Below are 27,140 nucleotides of genomic sequence, written 5' to 3' on the forward strand. Positions count from 1 at the left end.
TGTCAAGGTTGGATTTAAATCCAAAGTGGCTCCCTAGCCTTGACTTTCTGCCTTGTGACTCCGCTCTGCTGACTGTAGGCTGAGGGTTCATAACAGGTAGGTCCAAAGAATCCTTTTATCATAATAGATTTGGGGGATGGGTTTAATCTTAAAGTTATGTAAAAGTCCTATAATATTTCTCTATAGGATAGCGTGCTATCTACTACTTCCTTTTTCTTGAGTAATTAATAAGACTATACCTAGTTTGGATTAATTCTGCTAACTATATTTAGGAAGTCTTTAAACTATTTATAGGTATCCTATATCCTGCTAATCTTGTATTAGGTAGCTTTCTATATTACTAATTTCTAGTTGCTAAGCCAGGTATGCATGTTACTTGCTTTTAGTAGCTTAATTGCTTTGGTATAGGTTTCTATAGTATTCTTTTTAAGTTTATATTTGCTAATTCCAATATTTTCCTCTAGGTTCTTATATTATCTTGATATTAATTTGCTAGGAATGTAATTAGTTAATTAGAGCTATGGCCTGATTATAGTTTGCATCCAAGCAGCAATATTATTAATTACCTTTTATTATTTCTCATATTCTTTTAGATCATGTTGGTATATATTCTACCTAATCTACTAGTCCTAAATTAATTTAATGGCTTGCTAGCCTGATAGTATAGCACCACAAGTATGCCTACTACCTTGTTAACCTCAATCTAGCACCTCTGGCCTTGCTAGCTCCTCTAGCTCCTCTATATTACCCATAATAATCTCCCAGATCCTCTTGGTTCGAGCAACTACTTCAAATTAGGTCTTCCAGGCCTCCCAATTGTCCTGAGTGCCTAGGGTGATATTGGCAGTTGTTGGGTTTGAATTAGTGGGCATTCTATGTTGAAATAAGCTTAAAAGGGGTTCGCGAGCGCTTTAGGATAGGTTTAACAAGAGGTTTTAGCTTATAGTTCAAAATTGACCTTAAAATAATATCTCTCAAGCGTTCTAAGACTCTTAATTGTCAGATTACTAAGGAAAAAGGTAATTCCAAGGGGTAGCTCAACGTTGTAATATTAGGTTGAATATTGCATTAAATTCAGCGTGTACAAAATCTAGCTGGTGCGAGGTTGCTTCAGGGGCAACTCGCGTATAATTGTAATTCCGCTCCGGCGCTTTACCCAATTAGGGATCGCCAGTCTGACAGAAAATTACTATCACGTGCTTGTACTGCCATGTGGATCTCCACAAAGAAAATGACTTCCACATCCAGGGCTGCCTCGCAGTCAACAGTAATTTAGGACCAATCCCCAAAGAATAATAAGCTGCTCATCACCAACAATAATTTCCTCTCCAGCGCGCAACCCCCCATGGAAAAAGCTGACACGGACGCCAGGTAATGATCTTTCCCCCCCTTCCTGGGATGTCTGTGTATGGCAATTGGTGATGAAAGGAGTAAAGAAAGAGGTCCAAAAACAACCTCGATCAGGGAGGATTTAACATACAGGGAAATCGTTCAGAGTATGCAAAGAGCAGACGATCTAAGTTCACTCATCGCTTTCTACCTTTTGAAATTCAACCTCTTCGGTAGTGGCTCTTTCCTGAAGCCCTCCGCCCGGTACCTTTGCATTCGCCTGACTTATCAGTCTGTCCCGCTGCTCCTTTGCCCAGTCGCGAGCATTGCGATATGCTGCCGCGCCTTGCCGGAAGGTCTCCGCGTCGTTCGTCATCAACCACGCACCAAGGCGTGTCATGACATGCTCAGGGGGACTACCTGGCCTGCCGGTTGCCTCACGCGGATGATTCGCGTAGAGTGAGAGCGTCCCCGTATCAGCATGGTAAGTCGACGTGATTGAATAAGCATTCTCATCATAAACCGCCGCTGGTTTCTCCTCTTGCTGCGGCTGATAAGACTGAAGAGCGTGCATGCCGCGGGAGCCAAATGCCCCTGTATAGCACGCTTGTCGTTTAGCGACGAGCTCATTGCCCTCGGGGCCTTTGACTTCTAAGAAGAAGTTCGGCAAGATTGGAGCCTTCCTTTTCGACGGCACGATCTGCCCATTTAGCTCCTCGCGGACTTGTTTGTTGAGTGACCCAGGATCAGCTCCGTAGACTCGGTCGGGTCTGGGGCCGCCGAGTGGCACATCGGTTATCTGGGATAAATTCGCAAATAATAGTCCGTCACAGCGCTCGTGCATCTGAGTACGGGTGCTGTCGTGGCCAGTGCTGTCGTGGCCGGTGCCCGTGCCCGTCCGACGCCTTTTCCTTGAGCTGCTGCCTTCAATTATCGGCAGCACCGAGCCCATGATATCCCGCTCGGTAGCAGCATGGTTATTCTCACGCTCGAAATGGAGGAAGTCGTCGTCAGAAAAGCGCGAGGGTAAGAGGGAACGCCGCTTTTGGGGAAGTCGCTTCATGATATCGGCTTTGTTCTTCGGTGGCTCTGGTCGTCGTCCGTCTGCGTCTTCATAGCCAGCAGGGTGTATTCTGTTGTCTATCAAGTGGTTTTGGAAGTTGGGATCGTACGCCGAGCTTCTTACGGATCTGCGGCTTGGGTCCCCCATATCTGTAGATTCCGCTGAGGGACTACTTAGCCTCTTCGCTCCGGAGGATGCGGATTGGGGCGTCTCCAGGGACGGTTCTTGAATGCTGCCAGGAGGATACGGATACTGGGGTTTGTGAACAACCGGTATAATACGTTTCCGACGGCGGTCTCATCATGCATAAGTTAACGCACGTTTCTCAGATCAGAAAGGTCCAGGCCACCTCTCCGTGAGACCCTCTTGAGTCTCTTCAAGTCGTCCGGCGAGAGACGGCCGAGAATATCAGCGACAGACTTGGAGGGCCTGTACCAAATGTTAAACTGGAATTATACGAGCAGGATAGCCCGGACTATTTTACCTCTCGGTTTGATCGAGTGGACCACCTATCCTCCGCTGGAGCTCCAGCAAGGCGTACTTGGACAGCCAGATGCTCCTCAAGTTATCCCAGAACTTGGCTTCCGGTAGGAAAGGATCTTTTATCCTTGACTGGCGGTGAGGACGTTTAGAAGATCGCATGAAGGTAGGGTATAGTTGTGGAGAGAAGCAAGAGGTGGATGAAGGATGTAAAGATCATGGATGGAGTGGCCCCAGGAAGATGAGTTCGTTAGAGGTCCCCAAGAATAACCCGAACAAAGAGCCTAGGGGTTGCTTTAAATGGACTGGGCTTTGTTGCTTCAAGAACAAAGGGTGGCCTTAGCCGCAGCATCAGCCTTGTAGCCTATGGACTATGATTATTATCATAGGCTCTTCAGGATGCGGTGGTCCAGACTTTATTCTTTATGCTTGTTGATTTCTAAGTCTTCTAATAATCAACACCCTAACAACAAATCTCTTGAGACCAAGATTATAGTAGCACAGGGTACGTACAAATCGGATACACACAGTGAAAGATAGACGTATCCAGAAGTGAAAGGGTATATATCACAAGGCTAAGAAGTCAGTTCCGCCATCCGCTTCTGCAGCTCTGGCACGGCCCGAAGATGAAGATCGAGTTCTTCCTTCTCACTATAGAAAAGCAAATGTCAGTAAATATCCGCCCGCAAACCACAAAAAGAATGGGAAAGGTGGTAGAACATACTCCTCCAGTTTCATTCTCTTCTCCCAGTCCAATCCCGTGAAGATGTATCCGCCCTGTCCGTCAAATTGGAGGATCATCTTGTGATACTTCCACAGGCTCCGTCGGTGCGAGACGGTCATCAGCGTCGTGCCCAGCTTCTTCGCAGTCTCATACATGACGCGTTCGATCTCGAGTGTTACCGAGGACGTACATTCGTCTAAAATGGCAAACTTGGGCCTGTGGTAGAAGAGCCGTGCCATTGCTATGCGCTGTTGAAGGCCGATGGAAAGGACGTCTCGCCATTCCTCCTCCGCATCCCAGCCGCCTGGCCGATCTACAACGGAGGCAATTTCAACAATGGTTAGGATCTCGTACAGATCTTCGTCAGTAATTCCCTTGGCGCGCATCTCACGGACGCCGTCCGGGTAGATTACTTGCTGCCGGAGAGTGCCACGGGATAGGTAAGGTCGTTGGGGGATGTAGAAGATTTCATCGAAGCGAGGTTTCTTGACTTTGCCGCCGTAGACAGGCCACAGGCCTCCTAGGATTCTGAACAGCGATGATTTACCGCATCCATTTGGGCCAACAATTAATAAGTGGTCGCCAGGAGTAACGGTAAAGGTGAGTTTCCGGATGAGGACGTCTCCGTTAGGTGACACTATAGGGACATCGGTGAATTCGATTGAATCGCTTTCCTCAATCAATCCGCGGCTGGATAGGACGGCTGCGTTCTCCTCTATTGAAGCGGAAGAAACCAACTTCTTCTCAAAGCGTCCGGCCAATAAATCGTTCATGACATCTAACAGCGATGAGACACGGGATGTAAAACCTGCCAGCTCTGAGATCTCCTTGTAAGAGAACATCAGTCGGCCAAAGGCATCTGAAGACGAAAGCAGCATTCTTCTGTTCGTGACGAATGCTATTTTTACAGTTAGTTTGAGCCTATCACTCCGCTTGTAGAGATCACTTACTTTCGGTTCGGTCACCCATAGTTTGGGTAACTTGGCCGGGGATCTTGAAGAAAACCGGAACACTGCACAAAATCAAGCCCAAAGCACCCCAGAAATACTTAATGACAAAGTCCTCCATGAACCCATGGTATAAGCGCCTCCGCAAAATGCGATTCACATGCTTAATTAGTGTGAAGTAGCCTTTATCCAGTGTGTCCTTCTCTGCCTCATGGCCATGATATAAGGCAATCTCCTCGTTATAGTCGATTAATCTGGAATGGAGGAACCTGAACTCTCCTTCTAAGCGGGCTTCGTCGGCAACGTATTTGCCAAACGGTGGTGTCAATGCGCGCATGACATTAGCAGATAATTGGACCAAAAGAGCCATGATGAATAGACCTTCCCCACCAACACTCTTGGAGAGCGAGTAGTTGTAGATAACCATATCCAGAATCGGTTTGGCGAGATTCGAATATAGCTCTGCCAGGCTATCGGAAAACCGCGAAACATCCACAGTGATGAGCTGGTCGGGATTCTTGACTCGGTCGTCCAAGGCTGAGATCGCATAGAAAGTCATGTTCGATAGATACTTCTCATGGATGTGGTCCGTAAGACGCTTCCGGTAGCTGAGTGAGAGCTTGCATTGGTGATACGAAAGCTACCTCAGAATTAAGACGTATTAGCCAGCCCGCATTCGTCTTGACAAAACCGCACAAGACAGACTCACCATAGAGTTCGTAAAAGTCGCGGGTACCGCAACAATCATCCACCAGACAAGCCCCAGCAAGAAATCCTTGCCTTTCCCTCGTACCAAATTACTAACGAGTCGCCCGTCCAGCTCGGCCACATAGAGACTGAGCAACGTCCGCAACACCAGGAAAACGCTATGGCTCACAAGCAGCCGCAGTTCCTTACTCCGCCAGCTTGGTATCACAATCCTCAGCAGACGTGACAGATTCCTGAAGAATTCGCGATTAACGCCAACTTTCTTCCGCGGCTTGTCGCCGTCCTCGCCGAGACTACTTGTTCCTGGTTTCTTTCGCAGGTCCGCCTGGTGCCGAGAGGCCGCCTTCTGTTCGGAGATAGCATTATGAATGCGCTTGGCGAGGGCCGCGAAGAGAGCTAGGTAGACTGAGCGGGATATGTTCGTGCGGTGGCGAAGGTATAATGATGCCAGGCTCGAGAACATTTGCCGCACGGAGCGTTCGGGAGGGAGTAATTTCGATTGAGCCGCCATGGCGACAAAGATGGCCGCTCAGGGGAGGGACAAAAGTTACTCTATCCAGAGTCGACGTAAGCCAACATGTCCGGTCGATATTCCGTGTCTGAAGGGAGGGGAAGAGGAGCATGCCAGGGTTGGTCTGGAGAACGGATTGACGTGAGCGCGAGGTCGGGTTAGGAACCAGACGTGTGTGCAAGGAATGCATGTGAACTCCAGAGTCCAAGAATGCACCGCGAGCCGAGGATCGATGACTAAGGTCGAAGTCGCCCACTCCAACCGGGTTGATGTCATTCTCTTGTTGACAGGGTCGTCAAAACAAAATATTAAGACTCCAGAAGAGGGACTCTCGTCTTTCAGCGCCTTTCCCTTCCATCTTCCTACTTTGGTGGGGCAGGGCACGAGGTGCTTCTAGTCGCGAAGAGCACGTGCGAATGTTGCCACTACATTTTAGTAGCCTGAGGCACGAGCTGCAAGAGCTGCGCAACTATATACCGATACAGATTGTACATGTATAACAACAGACACATTCGACAGAAGGATCAAAGAAACCGAGAGCCAGGAAATACACGCTAATTGTCACAGGTGAAAGCGAAAGACATGTACCAGTAGTGGGTATAGGAAGAATCAACGATGCAGTGAATGATAGGAAATATGAGTATGAATTGTGGATAACTCTGGAAAGACATGGTCGAGGTCTGCTTATGGTGCCGAGGGCAGTTCGGAACCAGCGTTGCTTGCTTTAGTTCTGCTATTGTCAGACACGGAGGGCGTCCTTCTGCCACTGTTGATCTGGGCAGCAATCTGACTTTGCTTGAACCTCTCAAAGGCTTCCGAGTCCTGCCGCTGTATCGCCCACAATTCGTCGACGGTCGAGCCCAACTCTTGGAAGGCCTTGTCTGCTCCCACGCTTTCGAAGTGAGAGCGGGTTTGCGCTTCATGTAGGCGGTCTAATCTCTCACGCAGAGCTGCGATATGAGCCTCATCCATTGATTCCAATGGTTCTCCTTCTTCAGACGGGTCCATAGGATTCAGGAAGTCGCGACGAATGTTCTGGCCAAGGCGGTGAACATGTCCTTCTTCAGAGGTCATTGCACGAGAATGGAGGGAAGTAACAGAGCTAGTCCGCGAAAGTCGCAGAGCGTACTGATCACCCTCATCATCATCAACCGCCATGTCGTTATCGGCATTGATACCAGCCGACCGGGTATCAGTGAGACTATTGGCAAGATATCCATCCTCGCCAGAGTTTTGCGAGCTTGTTTCTTGGTTTGGCTTGACGGTATGTGGTTGGATCCGAGTTTCCGGATACTCGTCCTCGAAACGCTGGATCATTTTCTGTAACGTGGAATCGAGGAATTGAAGGCGTCCTGGAACGTCTCGTTAACATTTTCCCAACAAAGTGATGAGAAGCGCTTACTGTAATTGGCATCATTTCCGGCACGGTCCTCGCGAACAAGAGCAGATTGGATTCTAGTACGGATGTTACGAGCTGAATCCAAGAGATTCTTGGACATGTCGCGAGGGCGTTTAGCCGTATAGGATCTAGATTTCCGATGACGAGGCGTTGTTGTGCCACTAGGAGGTCCAGAGACATCCCCCGGTATATGGCGATCAAGGTTACCGAGACATACCCCCAGCGCCTTCACAACACCAGTGCCCCCGATAACATAATCTTCACCGGGTGCAGGCTCACCGTCCTCCTCACCTACTTCCTCAGGCACTCCGTGACCAACAATGTGCTGAAGGATATCAGGAATCGGCACACCTGTTCGTGGCAGGGACGGGTCCATGCCCTCCGAGAGCTCCGCCTCAAGAGCAGTTCCTTCAAGGTTATGAAGGCAATATGCGACGATCTGAGATGCTAAAGCCTTGACGACTTCATTGTTTTCAGCGCTTGGGTCTTCGATATCCACGGCGATGATTGTCCGTGAGACACGCACGGCGGCCAGCAGGGATGCATAAACAGCACACGCTTCTTCTTGCGTTTCTGGATCCGTCGCCGAGGCAAGAGCAATGAGAGCGGGGTTCTCGAGTATGTTCAGGTGGCTTAAACTCGGACATTCTGGAAGAATTTCTGCAAGAGCAATCATATGATCGGAGGAAAGGTTCACGTCGGCCAAGTGGATGCGCTTCAGAAGAGGCATTTTGGGGAGGAAGCGTCTAAACGTTGATAGCGCATCCGGTTGCGTCGAAAAGAGTGCTGGATTGTGAGAGACATCGATGAAGCGAAGGTTAGGTAGGCGTGTTAAAGCTTGAAGTAGCGGATGGAGAGTAGAAGGTGTGAGAGAACAGTCAGCCAGACTGAGTGCATAGAGAGGGAGATCACTGTCAATCGCGTCAGTTATCAGATCCAGATCCCCCCCTATGGGATTGCCGCCAAGATCCAAGCCTTCGCATTTCCCAGACTCGAGATAACAAATGATATGTTCCATGCCCTCTCGAGTCAAGCCATTATTGGCTAAACCTAGCCTCCTCAAACCAACCGATGTGGCAGCTTCACATATCTTTTTTACCTCCTCCGTTGTAGGCCTGCATTCGCTGAGAAGCAGTTCTTCAAGGTGGTCACCGCCAAAACGCTTCGAAAGAGAATTGGCGAAAACAGAAGCGACATCAACGGCAGTCGCAACTGGACTCGCGCCCTTGGGAGACACACTGCTAGCATCACTCAGTGAAGCGGGCGCCTTCGGTAGTGGAATGCCTGTGAGGTCGATAGCCTTTAGAGACTTAGAGAGATGAATAAACAGACTGATGTGGCGCCATCCTTCGATCCCAATCTTCGGGTTATCCTTCAAAGATAGCCTTTCCACGACACTGAATCTCTCTACCTTTTCCGGTACCCGCGAGTCCGACGTCCTCCGTCTCCCGCGCTTGCGCCTCATGTGCTCTACGGTTTTGGTAGAAAGCAAGCCAGAGAGAATGGCACGGACAGAATCATCGGTCAAGGCGCAATTTTCAAGGATGAGTTTCCGTACCGGTACGACGGCCAACCAATCGCTGAATGTAGCGATATCCTCAGACGTCATGGGAAAATTTGTGAGGTCGAGCACAGCAACAGTTCCGGGAGATTCCGCCAGCGTCGAGGAAGGCGAAGAGATCTCGTCTACTATTCGCTTGAGCACGGGCGTTTCACGCAATTGGCAACATCGCCGGTATATTCGGATTGGATCGGTCGTCGGATGGCTTTGCGCTCCAGATCGAGTGCTCCCAGAGCGACTGTCGCTCTCGTGGTCATCGGCCGTCAGCTGCAGGGGAATGGAGCCATTTGCCTCCGCTAACCTCCTTTTCCTCTCTTTCCGCTCTCTTCTCTCTTCCTCCGATCGCTTCTTCTTTTCTCGTTTCCTTGTTGGCTCTTCAGCACCCCCGTTAGATCTAACATCGTTTGATGGTGTTTCGGGGGGGCTGGTATTCGGCGCGCCATTCTCTTGAATTTGGGGATCCTTTTCTGCCACTGCAGCTCCGGGGTGCTTCACTGGATCAGATTCACCCTTACTCTTAGATTTCAGATTCGCTCGCTTCAGCTTGCGGCCATTCTCCTCAGAAACATGTCGGTGCGTTGTGCTCAGGGGCGGGCTTTCTGCATCGGACTCTTTATGAGATATGCCTGCGATCTCGACGTCGACGCAGAAGGCAACGCGGTGCAACTTCGCTGGGTTCAAATCCGGAACCTTACACCTATCTCGTTCTCGATCAATATTCAACACACGACGCTCGCAAATGACACCATTAGAGGGAGCTGATTTCCCCACGCCCGCACCAGATGAAGACAGCTTCCTCAACGCACTCTGCAAGAACGAAGGTCCTCGAGGGGAGCTGGAAGTGAGGGGAGTGTTTTCGTCCTTCTTATCCTCCTCCTTGTCCTTGGGAGAATAGGCCGCGCCAAATGGGTTATGCATGTCAAGCTTTGAGGCTGGGGGGCTTGCTTTTGGAGCTGCAAGAGATTTCATACTAGACTGCGATGGAGGGGTAGAGCCGGAGAATTTGGAGCTGATGCTTGAGATCCACGATCCTCGCCTTCCTAAGACTGGCTTTGGCGCGCTTTTCGGGGGTGGTGTTAACGCCGCATCCCCAGCCGTTGTGTCTCCATTTTTAATCTCATCTCCAGTTCGACTGGGAGCTCCAGAGCCGTCTTGTTGGCTTGGTGCCGGCGGAGCGGAGGTGTCTCGCAGGGTCGCAGTCGAACTTTTATCCGTGGAAGGAGCTTTGCCGGATTTATGAGTCTGTACTGCTGCCGTTTCCACATCGTTCCCCGGTTTATCGCACGACAAGGACGAGACGGATCTGCAGCGGGAGAGATTATCTGCTTCGACATTAGAATGAAACCTCAACCATTGAGGCGGGAATTCCAAGCAACTCCAAAGGTACCTTTTTGGGAATGATGAAGCCAGCTCACATCCACAGTCTCAACGCCCTCCATTTTGAAACGGTCGCAGATTGTAGGTAGAACTGCAGAAGTGAACAAAGCGAACAGAATCTCGCAGGACCCGTCAACCCACTGAACCCGAAATCAGAGACGCATAGCCTCGGGTTTACTCGAGGGAACAAAGACGGCTCGAGCTGCCCGAACAAATTATCTATAGGATCGCAGTGTACTCGATCAGACAAAAGATACAGGGAGCTTTCTTCAGGATTAGGAGCAGTAAAGGTTGTAGAGTTCCATTCTGGCAATGCGGCGGAGTGATGCGGGACGCATGGTATGACGTGAGGACAGCGGAGGGAGAATGGGCACACAGAGGATGAAGCTTCAACAGAGGTGAAGTGAGAGCAGAAGAGAGGCGGTCAAGGACAGTCAAGACGACTGGGGAGATGAACGATGAGGCGTTTAAGAGGATTTGTGGGAGCAGATGGTAAAACAGTAGCCAAGGGTGAGGGCTGCCGGCCCAGCGTTTGTTCTCCACGGCAAGAACTTCTTCAAGGCTTCTCTTTTGCATGCTTTCTCGGGTGCTTTCATTGTTACGACTCGTAGGCCCCATCGGTATTGTATGGTATTTACTAGAATGTATTATTCAACGTTAAGCTTCTGGGCCTGACAACATTGGAAGTTGCTCAGAAAGTGGAGGATGAAGAAGACCTCGGTGCTTATAAATTCCACCTTGCCCTCTTGAAGAATCTCTGTTCCAGATGGGAGTTTCCAATCATGGCCTCCGATGGTTGGAGGTTGAGTCTTCCACACACGTTGCCAAGCCCGCATACTCTTGCAACCAACCACTTCAACACCTCAGGGCTCCGGACTCGGAGTGGAAGTTTCGCCACCACCCCCGAAAAGCCTCTGTGAAAGCCGTTAGGCTGTCATTCATCTCTTCGGGATTCCAGGATGAGGAGAGGCGGGAGTCAAATAGAAACCACGCAGTCTCATTCCCTCAATCAACCCCCAAAATCGCCGCACATTCAGGCAAGGGTCCAGAATGGTTCCGCCTCGGGAACCGCGACGCTTTCCCACACCTCGAAAGAACGCAATCTTTGGGTCAAGCTTGAGAAGTCGAACGTTGCAAGCCGCAAGGTTGGTGGTACAATGCTCGATGTGCATAGATGAAGGAGGCAGGTTGTTTGAATTTGCTTCAGCGTCCTCACCTAAATTTTGTCTGATCTCCACAAACGTTACACGGAATGGCTGGACAAAGAGCACCTGTTGGCTGTGGGTCGTGGCAGGATGCATGCGAGGGCGATTCCTGCAAGGTTCAGCTGCTCCAAGGGTTTCTTTCTCGGCTTTCGGAGTTGAATGAGGAGAATCTCCATACGAGTAGGGTCGTATTGTCATGTACAATCAGTACCATTACTAGTATTACCAAAACAAGCAGAGCCAACCGCTAGTTGTTGATCACCTGCTCTCTGGAATGGCGCCTCCTCTCTGCATTTCAGTGCAAGGAGTCATGTGGGCGTTAGACAACGGGCTCAGGAAATGGAACTATGCTTGGGCCTAACTGCTCTGCGCCCTCAGCTGAACCCCGATGGCTCACTCAAAGCCTCACCTCATGGGTCATGGATCCATGAGCAGCGAGCACAAGAGAATATACCATATATGGTAATATAAACCGATGGCTGGAACGACACCATCTCTGCCTCGAAAGAACCAAACGGACGCATGAGTCTCTCATTTTCTACAACCTCCGTTTCCGCACGAAGCCGAGGCGTGGCTCGAATCCTGAAGTACCTCAGCAAATAAGGCTCGATCCGTGATGGCCTAAGCGGAGATTCTGCAAAGTGGGGGTGACGAGACGACGGGAGTTGGAAGGGTGACCGATCAAGGTTACCCGTGAGAAAGCGCTTGGGTTGTGGGCAATCGACAAATCCAAGGCTACAGATAGGCCAAATTTTTAGAGCTTTCAAGAAGGGAAAAAAGCCAGTTCCATTGCTTGCACCCAATCATGCTCCGGTAAAACAAGCCCTAAGTGAAATGAACATGGTCGTAAAATCATGAACTACTACAGCATATCTGGATGAGAACGCTGGCTGGTAAGAACCGGTTGCCCACTGTATTGTTGGCAAAGTAGACTTTTTTTTTTTTTGGTTTGACTATCGCACTCAGTTAAGCATCAAGCACGATCAATCCGCTTCCCGGTCAAATAGCCAACAGCCATTTAAGCAGCAAGCTCACGGATCTTAGCCTCAACGCGAGCCTTGCGCTCCTCGCGGGTCAGCTTGGCCTTCTTGTACTTCTTGCTCTCCGCCTTCCACTCCTCCTTAGTCTTCTTGGGTCCCGCATCCTCGTCCTTCTTGAAGGGGTCCTCGCGGATAGCCTTGTGAGCCTCGGTGTAAAGTTCCTCGAGCTCACCAGCTTCAATCTCATTCTCAGTGTACTTGTGGAACTGGCTACGGAAGCGCTCCTCATCGTCATCGGCAAGGCCCTCCATGTACTCAGCAACGTGACCACCGAAGATGTAGTTACGTAGAGTCTCAGCGTCGAGCTCCTCAGCTTCAATGTCGTAACCAGGGAAGCGGTTCTCGGAGTGGGGGATGAAGATGCCGCCGTCGGAAGCACCCTTCATGGCACCGAAGACACGGGCACCAGTGGAGGTACGGGCAAGTCCGACATCGAGGAAGGCCTTGAAGGGGCGGCGAGTGCCTTCATCGGTCTCGGCAGCCTCGGTGAGAGAGAATTCGCCATCGGGTTCCTCAACACCGGTGAAATCCTCGTCGAGGCCGAGCTTCGTGAGAGTGCGGCGGGCAAGGAGGAGACCGGTAGCGTAAGCGGAAGCCCAGTTGGTCAGACCATTGGTGATGCCGTAGCGCTTGAGTTCGTGGGAGTAGGCGCTAGCGAAGACCTTGTCACCAGTGATCTCGGAGGAGACGATCTGAGTGATGATGTCGCGGTTGGTGAAGCGGACGACCAGGCGGTACTTAGGAGCGTTGTACTTGTTCTTGGCCTGGGTGATCAGGCGCTTACGAGCATAGTAATCGGTCTTTCCCTCTCTGCGACGGCGGTACTTGGTCTGGTAGCGGCTGTGGCAGTTGTCAGAAGAAGTTCATCGTTCATGCCAAATTTCAGTGGAAAACTTACCTGAAGTACGCGCTGCTCTTCACGGTCTTCTGATAAGGGGCCTACCAGACAAGCACTCGAGTCAGCAATTTGCGCTTCAGAAATGTCCCACTCCGAAGCATCTTGCAAAGACTCGAAAAAACCACCAGGCAGCCCAGTGGTTTCAAAATATGGGACAGAAAAGAATGCGACCCGATCGCTATTCTTCAAGAATGGCAGTATACACTCACCATTTGGACGGTTTTGGCGGATGAGGACCGAATTGTCGACGTTGGCTGCAGAGGGAGAAATTGACGAATTTTGTGGGATGAGTTTGTGGATGGCTTCGCTTAGTGTGGTTGCAGCCAGCCCACAGTCGCGGTCGGCGACGAGCATGCGGAACCTCAACAGGCTGGGTCAGCGCTTTCACAGAACATTCAAAGAACTAGAGCATTAAAAAAATTCCAATTCAAAAGGAATTTCTACGTTTGAACATCTACCTCGCTTTTCTTATCGAGTATAAAGCGTCAAGGCCCGTCGGCCGTCTAGAGCCTGGCCTGTTCATCCAACAACTGAAGCCCAGTGACTTTCTCCAGCTCCTTAACCGCATCTTCGATATGCCCAAGATTTACCTTGATCGTTCTCATCCCAATATCCTTTGCAGGTTTTAGATTCTGGCCAATATCGTCCAGGAAAACCACATCAGACGCCCGCACTGGCTGCTTCAGCCCCTTCCTCTTTGCGGCCGCATTCATCTCCTCCAGAGCCACCTGGTAGATCTTAGGATCTGGCTTCCTGAGACCAGTGTGTGCGGATGAGATGAAAAAGTCGAATAGCGTCTTGCGCCCTAGTGTATCATCATTGTACTCATGTCCGTCCGGAAACTTGACCGTATTTGACAGGGCTCCCATGATAAACTTGCCGGACTCCTTCAGTTTCTTCAGTGCCGGCCACATGAAGGGGTCGGGCGTCCTGGATATCTTCATCATCTCCCAGAATAGCCACTCCGCGTCCACCTCAGGTAACGGAGGGTCTGCTGGTGCCGCCTTCCTTGGGTTTTTCTTCCGAAGACCCTCGTTAAACAGCTTCCATAGCGCGGGGTCACGTAAGTCCTTGTTGAATTCAGCGAAGAAGTCCGCATCCATCTTGATATCTCCCCGCTCCAGTCTGTGCCAACTACCGTGAGGTGATGTGCGAGATATGCTGAAGTTCACCCATCCTGGCGGTATGTTTTGAGCAATTTCGTAATCTAGAATCGCTTGAAAAGGCGAGACAACCTGTGCTAGAGTCAATGCCTCGAGGTATTAGTGGAGATGAAGTAGACTTACACACACACCTCCGATATCAAACAGAAGGCCAACCGGCCGTTGGCTGTCTGCCATTGTAGAACTATACGACTGAGAAGGAGAAGGGCGGTTGCTTTTAGAATAACTCGCGACGCAGCAATATCTGAAGCCGGTAGGTGATTGTTTTGTTGGAACGACGAGGGTGACCGGACACAGTGAATGAGGCTTTGACTGGTGTGGGTTGCCGAGGTATATGTCGGTGCGGCCACCTTTTAGTCCGGTGGATGTTCCTAGACCGAGGAAGACGGCCACACTCTGAAAACACCTCCTAGGATGCGAAAGTCTCGCCCATATCTTAGTACGATCCGTCTCTGGAGCAATTACCAACTTCTACTCGCGACGACGATGGGGCGATGCGTTTCCTGGATTGGATACAATAGACCCAGGCCAGATCATGTGACAAATGTTATCGATAGCAACTTCCGCGGAACCTAGGAACTGACGGCCACTTTCTTCACCACGACATTGCCGTCACTATGGGGCCATGGAATCGTCTCGGTCCATCTCCGAATTGAAGTCGTCTTTTATTACGACGCAAGTTCGCATCTTATCGGAAAGCCTCGAACCCCCAGAGGATTGGAGAAGGTATGCGACCGAGCCCGCCGAGGAGGGTTTGAGCGACAAGGTGGTTGGTGATGCACTGCAGAAGTGTAAGCGCGATGACTCCATCCCTGTCTCTCTTCTCAGCCGGCATTTCTTCTGCATCAGACATACGTCGGTGTCTGGACGTGCTTACAGATGCCTCGTGCTGCATACCGCCAGCCTTCAATGCTAACCAACCTCCCTACGCCAGTAAATGCGGCCCTGAAACAACACAATCGCATTGTTTATTCGTCTCAGGCGATCCAACATGTGGCACAGCAAATAACGAGTTTATACTGGTCTTCCATAAGCCAGGCAACACGTGGTGCAGCGTCGCTGGAAGGGGGCGTTGACAAGACTGTCGACCTGTCGAGCCATTCGTGAGACTCCCTCTCCTCATCCATCCGGCCGCTCTGCTGCCTAACGCGTTTTAGAAATATTACTCAGCTCCCAGGAGAGCTCCACGATGAATCTGGGACCGAAGAGGACCGGCTTAGGTTTGATCCCGTGCGCGCTGAGTTTTAATGTTACCTAGCTCATCGTTGTACAGGTACAAGCGCCTACGAGAGCGCCTCGGGAGCCTCGATAACCTACGGCAACAGCGACAACGGCGCCTGGACCAACTACGGCAGTTACAGCGTCTTCTGGAGCCATTCTGCAAGCCGCAGAACAATGTTCAACCCAACCTCGTCACAAGGGATGGGGATCTGGTCCGGGAGCTGGAGAAAATGAGGATGCTGGTTGCTAGGGTGAGTGGTCGGATGGAGCAAAACCAGAAGGACGGCAATGGCGGGAGTGATGCGTCATATACTCTGGGATCTGACCAGAAGATTGCGGCGCTTCTTGACATGGATTAGGCAAGAGCCTTAGGTTTCTGGATCGAGATCTATCTAGACATTCAATTTAGGTGGTTTCAAATGTCAGAACCTACTCCTGATTGCGTCCTCGTTTCTGCCTGATAGTAACACAGGCTGCGCTGAGAGAGCCGACACCAGTTATGCCGCCTCTTACTTTGTGCCATTCCAAGTGTCAAAAAAGGGTTGGAATTATTGCTCTTTTTCCCGCCAGAAGTGCAAGGGGGAAACTGTGCTGGGAATCGGCTGCAGCTGCACCAGTCGCAGCAGGTGCCAGTGACAGGATTGTTAAGAGGGAAAATAGAAAAAACACTGAACAATCTTTCTTCCTGCCTCAGATTCTTCTTTTCACACATATAAGATAACCAGCAATATTCCTCCAACAGAACCTCTCTTTTATTGAAACTGCTGTTATTGCACACAATGGAAGATCCATGCCAGACCACTGCCTCAACCTGTGGCTTTAGGGAGGCTGGTGTTCGGAGTTTAACTTCCGAATTTCCGGCGCTTGACTGTTCTGGTGCACGCCCTCCTCTCCTCCAAACCGATGGCTCTCGACTCCAGACTGCGAGACAACAACAGAACGCGAAGCCAGCGGAGTCCCCTTTTCGGGCTTCTCTGTCGACATCGAGGTCCCTTCCTCATCTACCCGTCTTTCCCAAGAGTGAAGATCACCCCCAATCCGACACCATCGCTGCGACTACTCCTCCCTGTGCTCCAAAGGCACCGTTTGTGCGTGGGCATCGTCGTCGCTCCACCCACGTATCCCGTCGTGACCTTGAAAAGTTTAGAAAGGAGGTCCTGGGTGTTGAGTCTACCGGACTCGGGTTTGACGACGAAGCCGCGCTCACTCCGAACACTAAGGAATTCGAGTCCCAGCTGGAGGAGCTGAATCGGGCCTTTGACGCGGCAACTATGTCTATGAACAGTAGCGGTAGTAATGCTGGGTCGAGCATGTTCTCGAACTACACGGAAAATTCTGCCGCGGGCCCTTCCAACATGCCTGGTGTACCCCGCCAGCCTATGCCATCTCCAATCGCTACCCCTCCTCCTCAAGTCAATGGCACGGGAATGGCTGGTATGAACGGTGGAGTGCCAATGAATGCGGGACACCAGATGGATCTGCGCCATCTTTTTGACATGGTACTTGAGCTTAGCGAAGTGTTGAAGACTAACCGTGAGATGACCAAGAGCATCGTTTCTAGCGCGGAGGATATTATGGTATGTCTTGCATCTCTTTCGATTGACTTCACTGACGATGACAGAAACGTTCTTCCTCCGAGGGAATTAGCCCCAGTATTCAACAAGTGAACGGAGAACTTACGAGTGAGTCCACAGATGATACACTTGGTTAGCATTTACTAACCGATTTAGGCGCCCGCATCGCCGAGCTTGAACGTGCTCTTGCCAAGGAGAAACGCACAGTAGAAATCCTGAAGAACGAGCAGGTTGAGAATACCAAGTTGATCGGCGAATACGAGGCCGCGGTCGGAACCATGGTGGAGCAGATCCGCAACTACTGTCACAACAATAACATGCACTACCTTGCTCAGAAGCGCCATTACAACAATCTCCTACAGGCGGAGCGGGATGCACACTTAGAAAGCCGTCTTGACCGCGACCACTGGCATGCGCAGACTATGAAGTGCGCTGAGATGATCCGTACAGCTTACCGTCTCCGCTGCGAGGAGGAGGAGCTGCCTATCCGTATCGTTGCTGGCCTGCAAAATGAGGTTCGCGCCTATCGCAATGCCCTTGGCATGGAACCCGAGAAACCTGAGGAGGAATACGGTTGGGAGATCTTGAAAGATGTACCGGGAGGCTCCGACTGAGGAGGCACATGCTGGCGATGTCGCATGAGTTATGATGATTTCTTGTTTTCGACGCAGAATTTTACATTGCGGGCCCGGCGTTTTGGGTACTCTTAACCTTTTTAGCAGCTCAGATTTCTCTGGTGAAGGATACCCATCTTTGCATGACACGATTGTACATTAGTCTCCTCACATCGCTAGCTGAAGGACTGGAACTCGGTACGACCGCTAGGAATCTGGATGTGCCTGTCATTACCTGGACATCGCAGCCTTTTGTATTTGTTGCCAGGATAAGGTCTTGCCAACTGAATGGCTCTCGGTTCATGCTGTTCAGCAGCTGACACAGCCGGTCAATGCATATTCGGAATTCTCTTCGGTAAAATGAAAAAAGCTACTTTCTACAAGATCACACTTCCCTCAATCCGTATAGAACACCTCCTCGAGCACCTTCCACCACCCCGGCCCTTCGGCACTACTCACAGCCCCAGGAACCGGGCTTTCCTACCAATCCAATTAGCATCGCATCTCCTAAATACCCAGATATAGAACGAAGGATATAATATAATACCTGCATCCCATCCGTCATAGCCCACCAATCCCTCACCTTCGGATTCGCCCTCATCTTCTCCATATCACCTTCATAGTCATCACCAACATACTTGAACGTCGCGAAGAGCGTGCGGTCGTTGTCGTAGAATATGGAATCTGTAGGCCCGGCAGCACGGTCAGCCCGGTCAAGAAGGGGTTTTCGAACAGAACAGATGGAATGGAAAGGAAGAACGCACAGTCTTGGATATTGCACTCCTTGATTTGTTGCAGGACTTCGGGCCAGACGTTTGCGTGGCATTCTTTGTATGCGGCTACGGCGGAGGGCTTGAGGTGGACGATTTGGGCGATGCGGCGCATTGTTCCTTTTTTTTTTTTTTTCTTTCCTTTTTCTTTTTGTTTGTGTCTTTCTCTCTCTCTTGACTCAGTCTTAAATTGGTTATTTGCGAGAAAATACGGCTTGAAGGATTGACGATGTTCTTGTCCAGTGAGTGAGATATGGAGCCCCTCACTTCGGTGGGTATTACCCCGAGACGGGTTGGGGCTTTAATTCCTCCGCTGTGGTCGGTGGGCTTTTCCGAAATGTGATACAGAATATTTGAAAACATGTTTTGGTCTATGAAGGCTTCTATCGCAGACAGATCTTGGATTGAAAACATCACGCTCAGACTGAATGGTATCATGTCGCTGAAACAACCGGAAATTCAACAATATCGTAGAAGAATACAGACGGGAAATTACTCTCACATTTAGCTCCTGGGTACGGGCCTGATCCAAGCAACTGCGAGGTTCGCCCCCATGGAAATCGCACCTAAAATCCAGATGCCGCGCGCGTAGTCATGGTGGCTGTAGCGGAAGATGATGGCAAAGATGATCCCGCCTAGGTTTCCGAAGCCTCCTACCATGCCGGAGACGATACCTAGTATCAGTTAGTACCTGATTAGACCCAAAAGGAAAAGGTAAAGGGCGTACCGTTGGCAAATGAGTGGACGTGAGGTACAAGGGCGAAAATGGCACCGTTGCAGGCCTCGAGGAAGAAAGCAAGACCGGCAGTAAGTCCAAACATGGTAGCCTCGGACTTGGGGTTTGAGAGGCCCATTGCAAGCATAAAGGCTCCCATGACGACTCCGAGGAAGGAAAGAAGGATCTTCTTCGACCACGGAGTCTTGGTGTAGTTGTAGAGGATATCGGCGAGGAAGCCACCGGTGGGACGGCAGATGACGTTAAGGAAACCGAACATAGCGGCCCATTTGCCAGTCTGGGTCTGCCCCATGTACGGGAAGTTCTTGTCATAGTAGTCGCCAAGAATAGAGTTGATAGCTAGCTCAGACCCGAAGGAACAGGCATATGGAATGGCAACTGCCAGGCTTGCTAGGCTGAGAACGACGTTTAGGGCTTCCTTGTGGGAAGGGGCAACCACGGCGTCGGTCCGGAGGGCATCGAGCTGTCCCATGACTTGTGTACCTTCGGACTCCATTGGGGTTTGGACACCCTTCTTTTCCACATCGGCTACCACGTTGGTTATTATTGAGGGTGGCCCAGAGGGTCGTGTCGACTGGTCGCCAGAGCTGAGATCGATGATATTTCCCTGTGACTCGTTTGCCTCCTTGGTCCAAATATGGCGTTCCGACCATGGGCCCGTCGGGGTGTCGTCGCACGCAAACAGCATACCGATAGCGGCGGCAACGATTAGGATGAACGGGACAATATAGGCAACGCGCCATGCCTTGTGATCTGTAAGGCCTTGGTCGTGGACGAGGGAATCAAAGATAGAAGGCATGACGAAGCTGGGTGGGACTGTAAGATTCTAGCTGCATAACTGTTGGAAGAGTAATATACTTACTATGTGATACCGCCGCCAGCGTTTCCCAGCCCAGCGGCAAGGGAGTTCGCTGTTCCCACAACCCTCTTGTCAAAGAACCCGGTGCACCAAACCTGACATGGGACAAATGTGCCGCCAAGGATACCGATGAAGAATCTCAAGGCGATGAGTCCTTCGGGAGAGGTGACGAGGCCGGCCATGGCAGTAGGAATAGAGCCTGCCAGAAGCAGGCCAATGAACACTAGACGAGGACCGAATCGATCGCATAGTGGGCCGCAAATGAAGCGAACGAGTAATCTGATCTAGTTAGTGACAGTCCGCAATCACCATCTTGTTGAAACTTACGTAGCGAGGAGGGCAATTATGTTGGAGTTTGCAATCTGAGTCTGGGACATGTGCAGGTCCTCGCGGATGGTAACAGTCAACTGGTAGTCTGTTAGAGCGGTCTCAATAGTACCTCAGCAGGAGCACTTACGAGTGGTGGGAAAGCATACCATGAGAGGAATGCCAGCATAAACCCAAACCATGAGAAGAAGAAGACCCGTCCATATTTGTCGAAAGGATTTAGGAGCGGGATGGAAAGTGCTTTGCGATTGTGAGGGTTGATCTGCGGCGAGGCTATCAGAGACTTGAGAAAGCCCGTCATCTCCAAGGGTTCGCGGGCTCGGATATATTCGGTCAATAAAGAAAAGACGGTAGTTATCGACTGCAGCCAAGAGAGAACTGCCGGGGAACGGATCTTGCTGTACGAGATCTATACTTCTCGGGTATGTGTGGATGAACGAGTAAGACGAGTGGAATTAGAAGAAAGAAATTGTACGTCGAGAGGATAGAGCCTTGGCTATAAACTTATGGTATCAATCGTAGCCATCAACCAAAGACTGCCCTGCTATATAAACGAAATCCATATGCAGAGGTCGGGTATGGATCGGTTCTGACGGAAAAGAGAATGTCATGTATCTCCCCGGGATATCACTACAATCTCAGACATGGCCAGGTACCGGAAGAGCCCACATGGGAGTTCCGGCTGATGATGAGAAAATCATGGCAGCTCGACTGATGTCTCCTCGGTCTTCGTAACTTGACAACGGCAGGATTGACATTGGTTGGTCCACAGAGCAGGAAACATTTCCCTCCACCGTCAGCCTGAAGCTGTCGATCCACATCCACCCCTGGATTCAGGCAACCATGGCCCGTGGAAATATCGAAGATGTTTTCCATTCCCCTCGAAGGCAGCGCGGAACCGAGGAGACAAGGCCGTGATGTGGCTGAGACAGACCAGTGTCTGGTTGAAAGAGATAAGGGAAAGTGTGTGACCCACAGCCCAGAACCCTGTCTCGAAAACAGGGTTTACCAACCGATAACACTTGTTTTCGCCGCACAGACTCCGCGGTGTTGTTCCTGGGAGACAGACAAGCTTTGGCTTGGGCTCGTTCATCGAGCCTGGACTCTGGGACAACGAGCAACTCCCGTGGCCTGCAGAAAATGCAATCACATCGGAGAATCTTCAACTGCAGATGAAGCCCACAGGACCTCACGTTCTCCTCCGGAGAACAAGAACGAGCGCTGCACAGCGCTCCGATCCCTGTTGTGTCGTGCTTCATCCTGATGACGCTGGCGAGCCTGAACGGGGGCCAGGAATTCCAAAACCATCTCCGCGGAGATCTCATGAACAAGCGGGCCCTTTTGGAGGGACCCTTATCGTTGACGGATGGAGCAATGGCCGTGGATGGCTGGCGTCTTGCTCGGCGGTTTGGCAGGGTCTAGGCAGAGATAACAAAAATCGCCGCCCAATCACGTTGAAGGGAACATGAGCAACGGGTATTGGATGCCTGGGGCACCAGTTTTGTCGAAGATCGGCGGTGGCGTCGCATGCTAAAGTGATTAAGAATTAGCCAAGCCGTTCTGCTTTGAGATACTTTGGAGTTGACTCCGGAGAACTTGACTGATTCCCAACGGGAGTCACCTAAGTTGGAAAGGGTGGATGCCGATGGTAAAAGTCAACATCTGTCGAGGTATAATGGTATAATACTATATTACGCTGAGAAAAGCCGTTCTCCGACGCCATCGAAAACCCATACCCGGCCAGTATCACATATCATAAACATGCTCGGAATCATCCGGCAGTTACCAGTCTATAGTGTTGGTAGCTTGAGCTGGCTTGCTGCGCTCAAGCCCCTTCTCTCCTGCCCTCTTACCCTTCATCCCCTTGTATTTATTGTCGTAAGCCGCGAATGGATCCGTGGCTTCACCCTTCTTCACCTTCCACTTCTCCGTGCCCAGAATGGAGTCGAGCTCTTCAACCGGAGGAAGCTTCATGTAGATCCAACCGTCATCCCGCTCTTCGACTGGGAACGTGGCAATATTCATCTCCTCATCATTCGAGCACCGGCCCGCCTGCTCGCCGTTGAGCTCGAAGTTTCGTTTGTGGTATGGGCATGATACCCAGTACTTTCCAGCGTCGTCGTCACCGATTAATCCGTCGGATAATACAAAGGCCCTCTTGTGGGGACACATTTGTTGCGTGGCGTAGTACTTGCCTTTGACCTTGAAGATCGCTAACTGCGTGTCTCCACGCTTTATATTGGCGGATGAGATTGCAGGCGGCCCATCTGAGAAGTAGTCGGCCTTGATGACGGGCTGCCACGAAAGATCAGACCACTGGTGGCCCTTGAAGTCCTTGTTTGCCCCATCCTTAGGCCAATACGTGGGGCGCACTTGGTCGCGTTCCTTAACAATCTCGACCGTCTCAAGCGTCTCATCGGTGTTGGCAAATTGTTGGAAATATTTGCGCCGTTTGGGATTTTTCACCGTTTCCGTCCATTCGCAGAAGTAGCTATCCACTAGTTCCTGCATCTGCTGCTCCATCTCCGCTGCTATCCCGAGTTTGTCGTTGAGGATGACTTCTCGAAGATAATCGATTCCACCCGGAAGGTTTTCAAGCCACCGCGCTGTCCGCTGGAGTTTATCCGCAGTTCGGATGTAGAAAATAACATACCGATCGAGGATAGGAATGACCTCCTCCGGCGGGACATCCTTTGCGAGCAAATCGCAATGACGAGGTTTGGCGCCGCCGTTCCCACCAACGAATATGTTAAATCCTTTCTCGGTAGCAATAAGACCAAAGCTGGACCATGTTAGTCGCACGGCTTAACCGAAGAAACATGGAGCTTACTCTTTGTTTTGTGCTTCGGCACATTCTCGAACGCAGCCAGAAACAGCACCCTTGAATTTATGAGGAGCTCGGATACTTTTGTATCGGTGCTCCAATCGAATGGCCATCCCAACACTGTCTCCGACGCCGAATCGGCACCAAGTAGTTCCAACGCAGCTCTGAGAATCAATTCATTAGAAATCTTCCAATTATATTGTGAAGAGAAATCTTACTTTGATGGTTCGGAGCGCTTTGGCATAGGCGTGGCCACTTTCCATTCCGGCGTCGACCAGAGCGGTCCAGATGTCAAGAAGATCCTGCTTCTTGGCCCCAAACATATCGATACGCTGACCACCTGTAATCTTGCAATATAGGCCGAATTTCTTCGCGACCTGGCCAATAGCTATCAATTTATCTGCAGTGATTTCCCCTCCAGGAACGCGGGGAACGACGGAAAATGTCCCATTCCTCTGAATGTTCGCAAGGAATCTGTCATTCGTATCTTGCAGCTCGTGATACTCTTTATCCATGATATGAGGGTTAAAAAGACTCGCAAGGATCGATCCGATGGCCGGTTTGCAAATTTCACACCCCACGGAGTCGGCACATTTTCCGACAGATTTCATTACCTCGTCAAAAGTTCTCAGTTGCTTGATTGCAATAACATTATATAGATCGGCCCGCGAGTACGGAATATGGATACACACTGCTCATTATTAGCGCTATAATGGTAACAGGAAGGGATCACACACAGTGATTTGAGACTTCTTGACCCATGTCCAGCATGGTCTTGTTGAAAATTGACTGTACGAGAGGCATACAGCCGCCACAGCCGGTTCCTGCTTTTGTGCACGATTTGATCTCCGCTATTGTCTTGCAGGTTCCAGCCTTGACACTCTCAACCACATCACCTTTCGTTACGTTGTGGCACGAGCAGATTTGAGTACTTTCATCACTGTTGAATTAGTTAGTTGGAGCCCCGGCTGTCCATAAGCTTCAATGCAACTCACAGATCGTCTGCATTTTCGTCCCCACCACTCTGAGCACCCAGGATAAACTCAGAGGGCGGCACCTCAAGGGGCTTCTGTGTCTTGACCATCTGGTTCAGTTTGACGTAGTCCTTGGTGTCGCCGATCATCATGCCGCCCAAGAGGTATTTTCCATCCATGGTGAACAAGTACTTTTTGTAGACTCCTCCGAAGGGATCTCGATACGTCAATGCCTTAACAGGAGGCTCCTGCTCAAGTCCAGAGTCTGACCCTTCGGTATCTGTGCCGGACGGTCGCTGACCCGGAAGAAATTTCGGTCCATCTCTATCGGCAAAGAAGTCACCGAAGCTGGCAACATCGACGCCTAAGAGCTTGAGCTTTGTACTAAGGTCCGGTCTGTTGAATTTTTTGGGTTCCTTGTCAGGATTTGTCAAGTTGAAGGAGAGGACGTCGGCCATTTCGATACCGGGGGCGATAATGCCGAATGTCTGGTTATCCCAGCTGGCGCACTCGCCGATGGCATAAATGTCGTCGACGGATGTTCGCAAACTATGGAAATACGTTAACATATGGGGTTGATCAAGGCGGAGGGAATAATGTCACCTTTCACTGATAACGAAGCCACCTCGCTTGGCACGTTGAATCCCGGCGCCGGCACCCAATTCATCCCGTGGTCGAATTCCAATCTTTGCCCAAGTCAGCACGCACTGTAGAGGAATTAAAGCAGGAAAATCGTACAGCGAAGCAGATACAGGAGCACTCGAGCTCCTGGCCATCCTCAAAGAGAATACCTGTTACGTTGTTGTCGCCGTCTGTATGAATCTTGGCCACACGCTTTTCGTGAAGCACCTCTAGGCCGAGATCTCTGATCTTTCTCGTCACGAGAGAACCAGCGTCACCATCAAGCTGCCTAGCCAATACCCATTTGTTGCGATCAATTAGCTTCACGCTGCCGAAGTCCTCGAGATCTGTCATGGCCTTGGCGGCTTCCAGACCGAGTAAACCCCCTCCAACTGTGACACCAGTCTGGCCCTTGTGTGTGGAAGCGAACTCCATGAGGCGCTCTAGATCGTCTATTGTACGGTAGACAAAAATACCCTTGGCGTCATGACCCGGTGTATTTGTGGGGAGGACAGCATCCGAGCCGGTTGCGAGAACGAGGGTATCATAGGGAATAATATCCCCCGTCGAGGTCTTGACGGTCTTGCTTTGGGGGGAAACATCCGTTACGCGAGTGTTAAGGTAATAATCGAAAGACCGGTCTTTGAATGAGCCGTACTATTACGGAAACATCATTAGCCAGAAGACGCATTCCCTTGCGGTGGGCTACTCACCCATTCCTTCGGATTGAGGTACAAGTCTTCAATTTTACGGTGCTCGAAGAATGATGAGAGGCCGACACGGTTGTAGGCAATGTGCGGTTCTTCTCCAATGACGACAATATCGTATCTGCGTGTCTCTGAGTCTAGCTTTACGAGTTTTTCACTGTACAAGTAATCTGTTAGTCGGAAACAATGATATATGTAGTTGTAGTCACAGAATCTGAACATACATGAAAGCAACTGCAACCATTCCCAAGCCGACGACTACAATCTTTTGGCGTCTGCTGGCGTCATGATCGCAGCTCCCCAGATCGGCGGCGGGATCAATCCCATCAATCACAGGTATACCATTGTGAACGCTGGCATTGACAGGTTCGTTGACCCGGGAACCGTCCAACAAGGGCATGGTGTTGGTGGTAAGAAATCTGGAAGATCTGAAGAAGAGAGCCTCCCGGGGGAACAGTGGCCGGTGCCTTTCTCAGCTTCATATATCGCCATGTGGGAACAGCCGCTGTGCTCCCTCCGGCGAGGAGCCAGCATCTTGGGTCTCTGTTTTCTCCGTGGCTTTGGGGAAATGCGATAAGTAATGGAATGGGCCAATGAGTGGTGCAATCCACGCGAATCAGCGATCTCGCAATTGGTGATCGTCAGAAGAATGAGACACCATGAAAAAGATGGGACTGCAGGTGGGGGGTGGCTCGATCAATCTGCGATAACGATGGACGACAAGACTGAGGCGCCAAGGCAGCCGCCCACAGGTGTGTTCCTCAGGCTTCCAACATTGGGTCTCCGCGGAAATCACCATGTCAGGTCCAAAATTCTGATTGGACGGAGTCCAACCGTGATCTGCCGATTGTCCCCACTACACAGATAAGACATCCCGCCATTCTGGTTGGTTGTTTTCACTGCACTGTCAACAATGCAGAGCGAGCCCTATCTCGATCAATGACAAGCAGACTCAGGTAATCAGACCAGCCCACCTGGGCACCTGCATCGACCCCGGTACGAAAGTTGGATGAGGATGGCTTCGGATAGTTATATTCTGAATAATAACCATTAATCATCGTCCAAGCCAAGAGTTTCTTTCTCCCTTCCTCCGGTCGCTGAGTCCTCGGAGTGGCCAGGAAATCCACAGGCTTTGACTTCATGCCTTCGAAAGCTGATAGATGTGGTTGGCTTCTGTCATTGCATGATCGCTTCTCATGACACTAAATTGCATTCCTTCATGAGTCAGGAAAGCGTCCTTTGGCTCGGGGCTTGCTGGACATCCCTCTCCCTTGACATCGAATTCCGGGTGCAGTCCCGCGGAGATCGAGGTGGGCCGTCCCAATCCAGGAAGCCCGACCTGCTCCAGGGCTCAAAATATCTCTCATTATTTCTCCAATGTGTTTCTCCGAGGCTGCAACGGATAATAATTGCTTCGTCTCCTCTGCAGGAATAATTCCTGCTCAGCCGTGATGTTAATAATATAGTCTTGTCGCCGAAGCCTCGATCCATACCATTCCGCTTCCGCC

The 27,140-nt window shown here is 50.7% G+C and overlaps 10 protein-coding genes across 10 annotated transcripts; 2 read left to right on the plus strand and 8 right to left on the minus strand.

Moving 5' to 3' along the window:
• Positions 1–1,188: 1,188 nt before the first annotated feature.
• Positions 1,189–3,206, minus strand: BJX67DRAFT_86618 (uncharacterized protein). Its single transcript, XM_071035555.1, has 3 exons — positions 2,877–3,206; positions 2,713–2,821; positions 1,189–2,644 (listed from the first exon to the last, which is right to left on the minus strand). Exons 1-3 carry the CDS (start codon positions 3,032–3,034, stop codon positions 1,523–1,525), a joined length of 1,389 nt encoding a protein of 462 aa, XP_070890736.1. The 5' UTR covers positions 3,035–3,206; the 3' UTR covers positions 1,189–1,522.
• A 91-nt stretch (positions 3,207–3,297) lies between these two features.
• Positions 3,298–6,137, minus strand: BJX67DRAFT_340555 (ATP-binding cassette long-chain fatty acid transporter PXA2). Its single transcript, XM_071027802.1, has 4 exons — positions 5,253–6,137; positions 4,547–5,183; positions 3,597–4,494; positions 3,298–3,523 (listed from the first exon to the last, which is right to left on the minus strand). The coding sequence occupies exons 1-4, from the start codon at positions 5,760–5,762 to the stop codon at positions 3,448–3,450; spliced, it is 2,121 nt and encodes a 706-aa protein (XP_070890737.1). The 5' UTR covers positions 5,763–6,137; the 3' UTR covers positions 3,298–3,447.
• Positions 6,138–6,140: 3 nt separating this feature from the next.
• Positions 6,141–10,766, minus strand: BJX67DRAFT_340558 (putative cell wall biogenesis protein Mhp1). The gene is made up of 3 exons (XM_071027803.1): positions 10,110–10,766; positions 7,165–10,044; positions 6,141–7,114 (listed from the first exon to the last, which is right to left on the minus strand). Exons 1-3 carry the CDS (start codon positions 10,159–10,161, stop codon positions 6,447–6,449), a joined length of 3,600 nt encoding a protein of 1,199 aa, XP_070890738.1. The 5' UTR covers positions 10,162–10,766; the 3' UTR covers positions 6,141–6,446.
• Position 10,767: 1 nt separating this feature from the next.
• On the minus strand, positions 10,768–12,250 carry BJX67DRAFT_340559 (uncharacterized protein). Its single transcript, XM_071027804.1, has one exon. The coding sequence runs from the start codon at positions 11,500–11,502 to the stop codon at positions 11,038–11,040; it is 465 nt and encodes a 154-aa protein (XP_070890739.1). The 5' UTR covers positions 11,503–12,250; the 3' UTR covers positions 10,768–11,037.
• A 72-nt stretch (positions 12,251–12,322) lies between these two features.
• On the minus strand, positions 12,323–14,582 carry BJX67DRAFT_376632 (60S ribosomal uL18 domain-containing protein; the record flags this gene model as incomplete). The annotated part of the gene is made up of 4 exons (XM_071031916.1): positions 12,323–13,184; positions 13,243–13,283; positions 13,833–14,477; positions 14,529–14,582. 4 exons carry the CDS (start codon positions 14,580–14,582, stop codon positions 12,323–12,325), a joined length of 1,602 nt encoding a protein of 533 aa, XP_070890740.1.
• Positions 14,583–14,793: 211 nt separating this feature from the next.
• Positions 14,794–16,451, plus strand: BJX67DRAFT_340566 (kinetochore subunit FTA4 family protein). Its single transcript, XM_071027806.1, has 4 exons — positions 14,794–15,196; positions 15,340–15,508; positions 15,563–15,625; positions 15,679–16,451. Exons 1-4 carry the CDS (start codon positions 15,031–15,033, stop codon positions 15,983–15,985), a joined length of 705 nt encoding a protein of 234 aa, XP_070890741.1. The 5' UTR covers positions 14,794–15,030; the 3' UTR covers positions 15,986–16,451.
• On the plus strand, positions 15,971–17,958 carry BJX67DRAFT_86570 (uncharacterized protein). The gene is made up of 3 exons (XM_071035554.1): positions 15,971–17,203; positions 17,248–17,308; positions 17,357–17,958. Exons 1-3 carry the CDS (start codon positions 16,406–16,408, stop codon positions 17,812–17,814), a joined length of 1,317 nt encoding a protein of 438 aa, XP_070890742.1. The 5' UTR covers positions 15,971–16,405; the 3' UTR covers positions 17,815–17,958.
• A 252-nt stretch (positions 17,959–18,210) lies between these two features.
• BJX67DRAFT_376634 (L-rhamnose mutarotase) lies at positions 18,211–18,699 on the minus strand (the record flags this gene model as incomplete). The annotated part of the gene is made up of 3 exons (XM_071031917.1): positions 18,211–18,294; positions 18,362–18,498; positions 18,579–18,699. The coding sequence occupies 3 exons, from the start codon at positions 18,697–18,699 to the stop codon at positions 18,211–18,213; spliced, it is 342 nt and encodes a 113-aa protein (XP_070890743.1).
• Positions 18,700–18,934: 235 nt separating this feature from the next.
• On the minus strand, positions 18,935–21,073 carry BJX67DRAFT_86761 (MFS transporter). The gene is made up of 5 exons (XM_071035556.1): positions 20,637–21,073; positions 20,507–20,586; positions 20,183–20,458; positions 19,312–20,126; positions 18,935–19,258 (listed from the first exon to the last, which is right to left on the minus strand). Exons 1-5 carry the CDS (start codon positions 20,805–20,807, stop codon positions 19,089–19,091), a joined length of 1,512 nt encoding a protein of 503 aa, XP_070890744.1. The 5' UTR covers positions 20,808–21,073; the 3' UTR covers positions 18,935–19,088.
• Positions 21,074–22,059: 986 nt separating this feature from the next.
• Positions 22,060–26,122, minus strand: niiA (nitrite reductase niiA). Its single transcript, XM_071035557.1, has 9 exons — positions 25,857–26,122; positions 25,639–25,789; positions 25,043–25,582; positions 24,908–24,990; positions 24,326–24,853; positions 24,068–24,270; positions 23,549–24,021; positions 23,337–23,494; positions 22,060–23,288 (listed from the first exon to the last, which is right to left on the minus strand). Exons 1-9 carry the CDS (start codon positions 26,030–26,032, stop codon positions 22,289–22,291), a joined length of 3,312 nt encoding a protein of 1,103 aa, XP_070890745.1. The 5' UTR covers positions 26,033–26,122; the 3' UTR covers positions 22,060–22,288.
• Between the last annotated feature and the right edge of the window lie 1,018 nt (positions 26,123–27,140).

This window comes from Aspergillus lucknowensis (assembly GCF_044049455.1).
Source record: "Aspergillus lucknowensis strain CBS 449.75 chromosome Unknown BJX67scaffold_2, whole genome shotgun sequence".
Classification (NCBI taxonomy): Eukaryota; Fungi; Ascomycota; class Eurotiomycetes; order Eurotiales; family Aspergillaceae; genus Aspergillus; species Aspergillus lucknowensis.

Coding starts and splice junctions, on each gene's coding strand:
- BJX67DRAFT_86618 (XM_071035555.1), bottom strand. CDS start 3,034: ATGCGATCTTCTAAACGTCCTCACCGCCAGTCAAGGATAAAAGATCCT. Junction 2,822..2,876: donor CCACTCGATCAAACCGAGAG/GTAAAATAGTCC, acceptor CATTTGGTACAG/GCCCTCCAAGTCTGTCGCTG. Junction 2,645..2,712: donor ACCTTTCTGATCTGAGAAAC/GTGCGTTAACTT, acceptor CACAAACCCCAG/TATCCGTATCCTCCTGGCAG.
- BJX67DRAFT_340555 (XM_071027802.1), bottom strand. CDS start 5,762: ATGGCGGCTCAATCGAAATTACTCCCTCCCGAACGCTCCGTGCGGCAA. Junction 5,184..5,252: donor CGACTTTTACGAACTCTATG/GTGAGTCTGTCT, acceptor ATTCTGAGGTAG/CTTTCGTATCACCAATGCAA. Junction 3,524..3,596: donor AAGAGAATGAAACTGGAGGA/GTATGTTCTACC, acceptor GCTTTTCTATAG/TGAGAAGGAAGAACTCGATC.
- BJX67DRAFT_340558 (XM_071027803.1), bottom strand. CDS start 10,161: ATGGAGGGCGTTGAGACTGTGGATGTGAGCTGGCTTCATCATTCCCAA. Junction 10,045..10,109: donor GCTTCATCATTCCCAAAAAG/GTACCTTTGGAG, acceptor ATGTCGAAGCAG/ATAATCTCTCCCGCTGCAGA. Junction 7,115..7,164: donor CGGAAATGATGCCAATTACA/GTAAGCGCTTCT, acceptor GAGACGTTCCAG/GACGCCTTCAATTCCTCGAT.
- BJX67DRAFT_340559 (XM_071027804.1), bottom strand. CDS start 11,502: ATGACAATACGACCCTACTCGTATGGAGATTCTCCTCATTCAACTCCG.
- BJX67DRAFT_340566 (XM_071027806.1), top strand. CDS start 15,031: ATGGAATCGTCTCGGTCCATCTCCGAATTGAAGTCGTCTTTTATTACG. Junction 15,509..15,562: donor GTCGACCTGTCGAGCCATTC/GTGAGACTCCCT, acceptor AACGCGTTTTAG/AAATATTACTCAGCTCCCAG. Junction 15,626..15,678: donor ACCGAAGAGGACCGGCTTAG/GTTTGATCCCGT, acceptor ATCGTTGTACAG/GTACAAGCGCCTACGAGAGC.
- BJX67DRAFT_86570 (XM_071035554.1), top strand. CDS start 16,406: ATGGAAGATCCATGCCAGACCACTGCCTCAACCTGTGGCTTTAGGGAG. Junction 17,204..17,247: donor CTAGCGCGGAGGATATTATG/GTATGTCTTGCA, acceptor TGACGATGACAG/AAACGTTCTTCCTCCGAGGG. Junction 17,309..17,356: donor AGTGAACGGAGAACTTACGA/GTGAGTCCACAG, acceptor TAACCGATTTAG/GCGCCCGCATCGCCGAGCTT.
- BJX67DRAFT_86761 (XM_071035556.1), bottom strand. CDS start 20,807: ATGACGGGCTTTCTCAAGTCTCTGATAGCCTCGCCGCAGATCAACCCT. Junction 20,459..20,506: donor ATAATTGCCCTCCTCGCTAC/GTAAGTTTCAAC, acceptor TAACTAGATCAG/ATTACTCGTTCGCTTCATTT. Junction 20,127..20,182: donor GCTGGCGGCGGTATCACATA/GTAAGTATATTA, acceptor AGTCCCACCCAG/CTTCGTCATGCCTTCTATCT.
- niiA (XM_071035557.1), bottom strand. CDS start 26,032: ATGCCCTTGTTGGACGGTTCCCGGGTCAACGAACCTGTCAATGCCAGC. Junction 25,790..25,856: donor ATGGTTGCAGTTGCTTTCAT/GTATGTTCAGAT, acceptor TTACTTGTACAG/TGAAAAACTCGTAAAGCTAG. Junction 23,289..23,336: donor GCCGAAGCACAAAACAAAGA/GTAAGCTCCATG, acceptor AACATGGTCCAG/CTTTGGTCTTATTGCTACCG.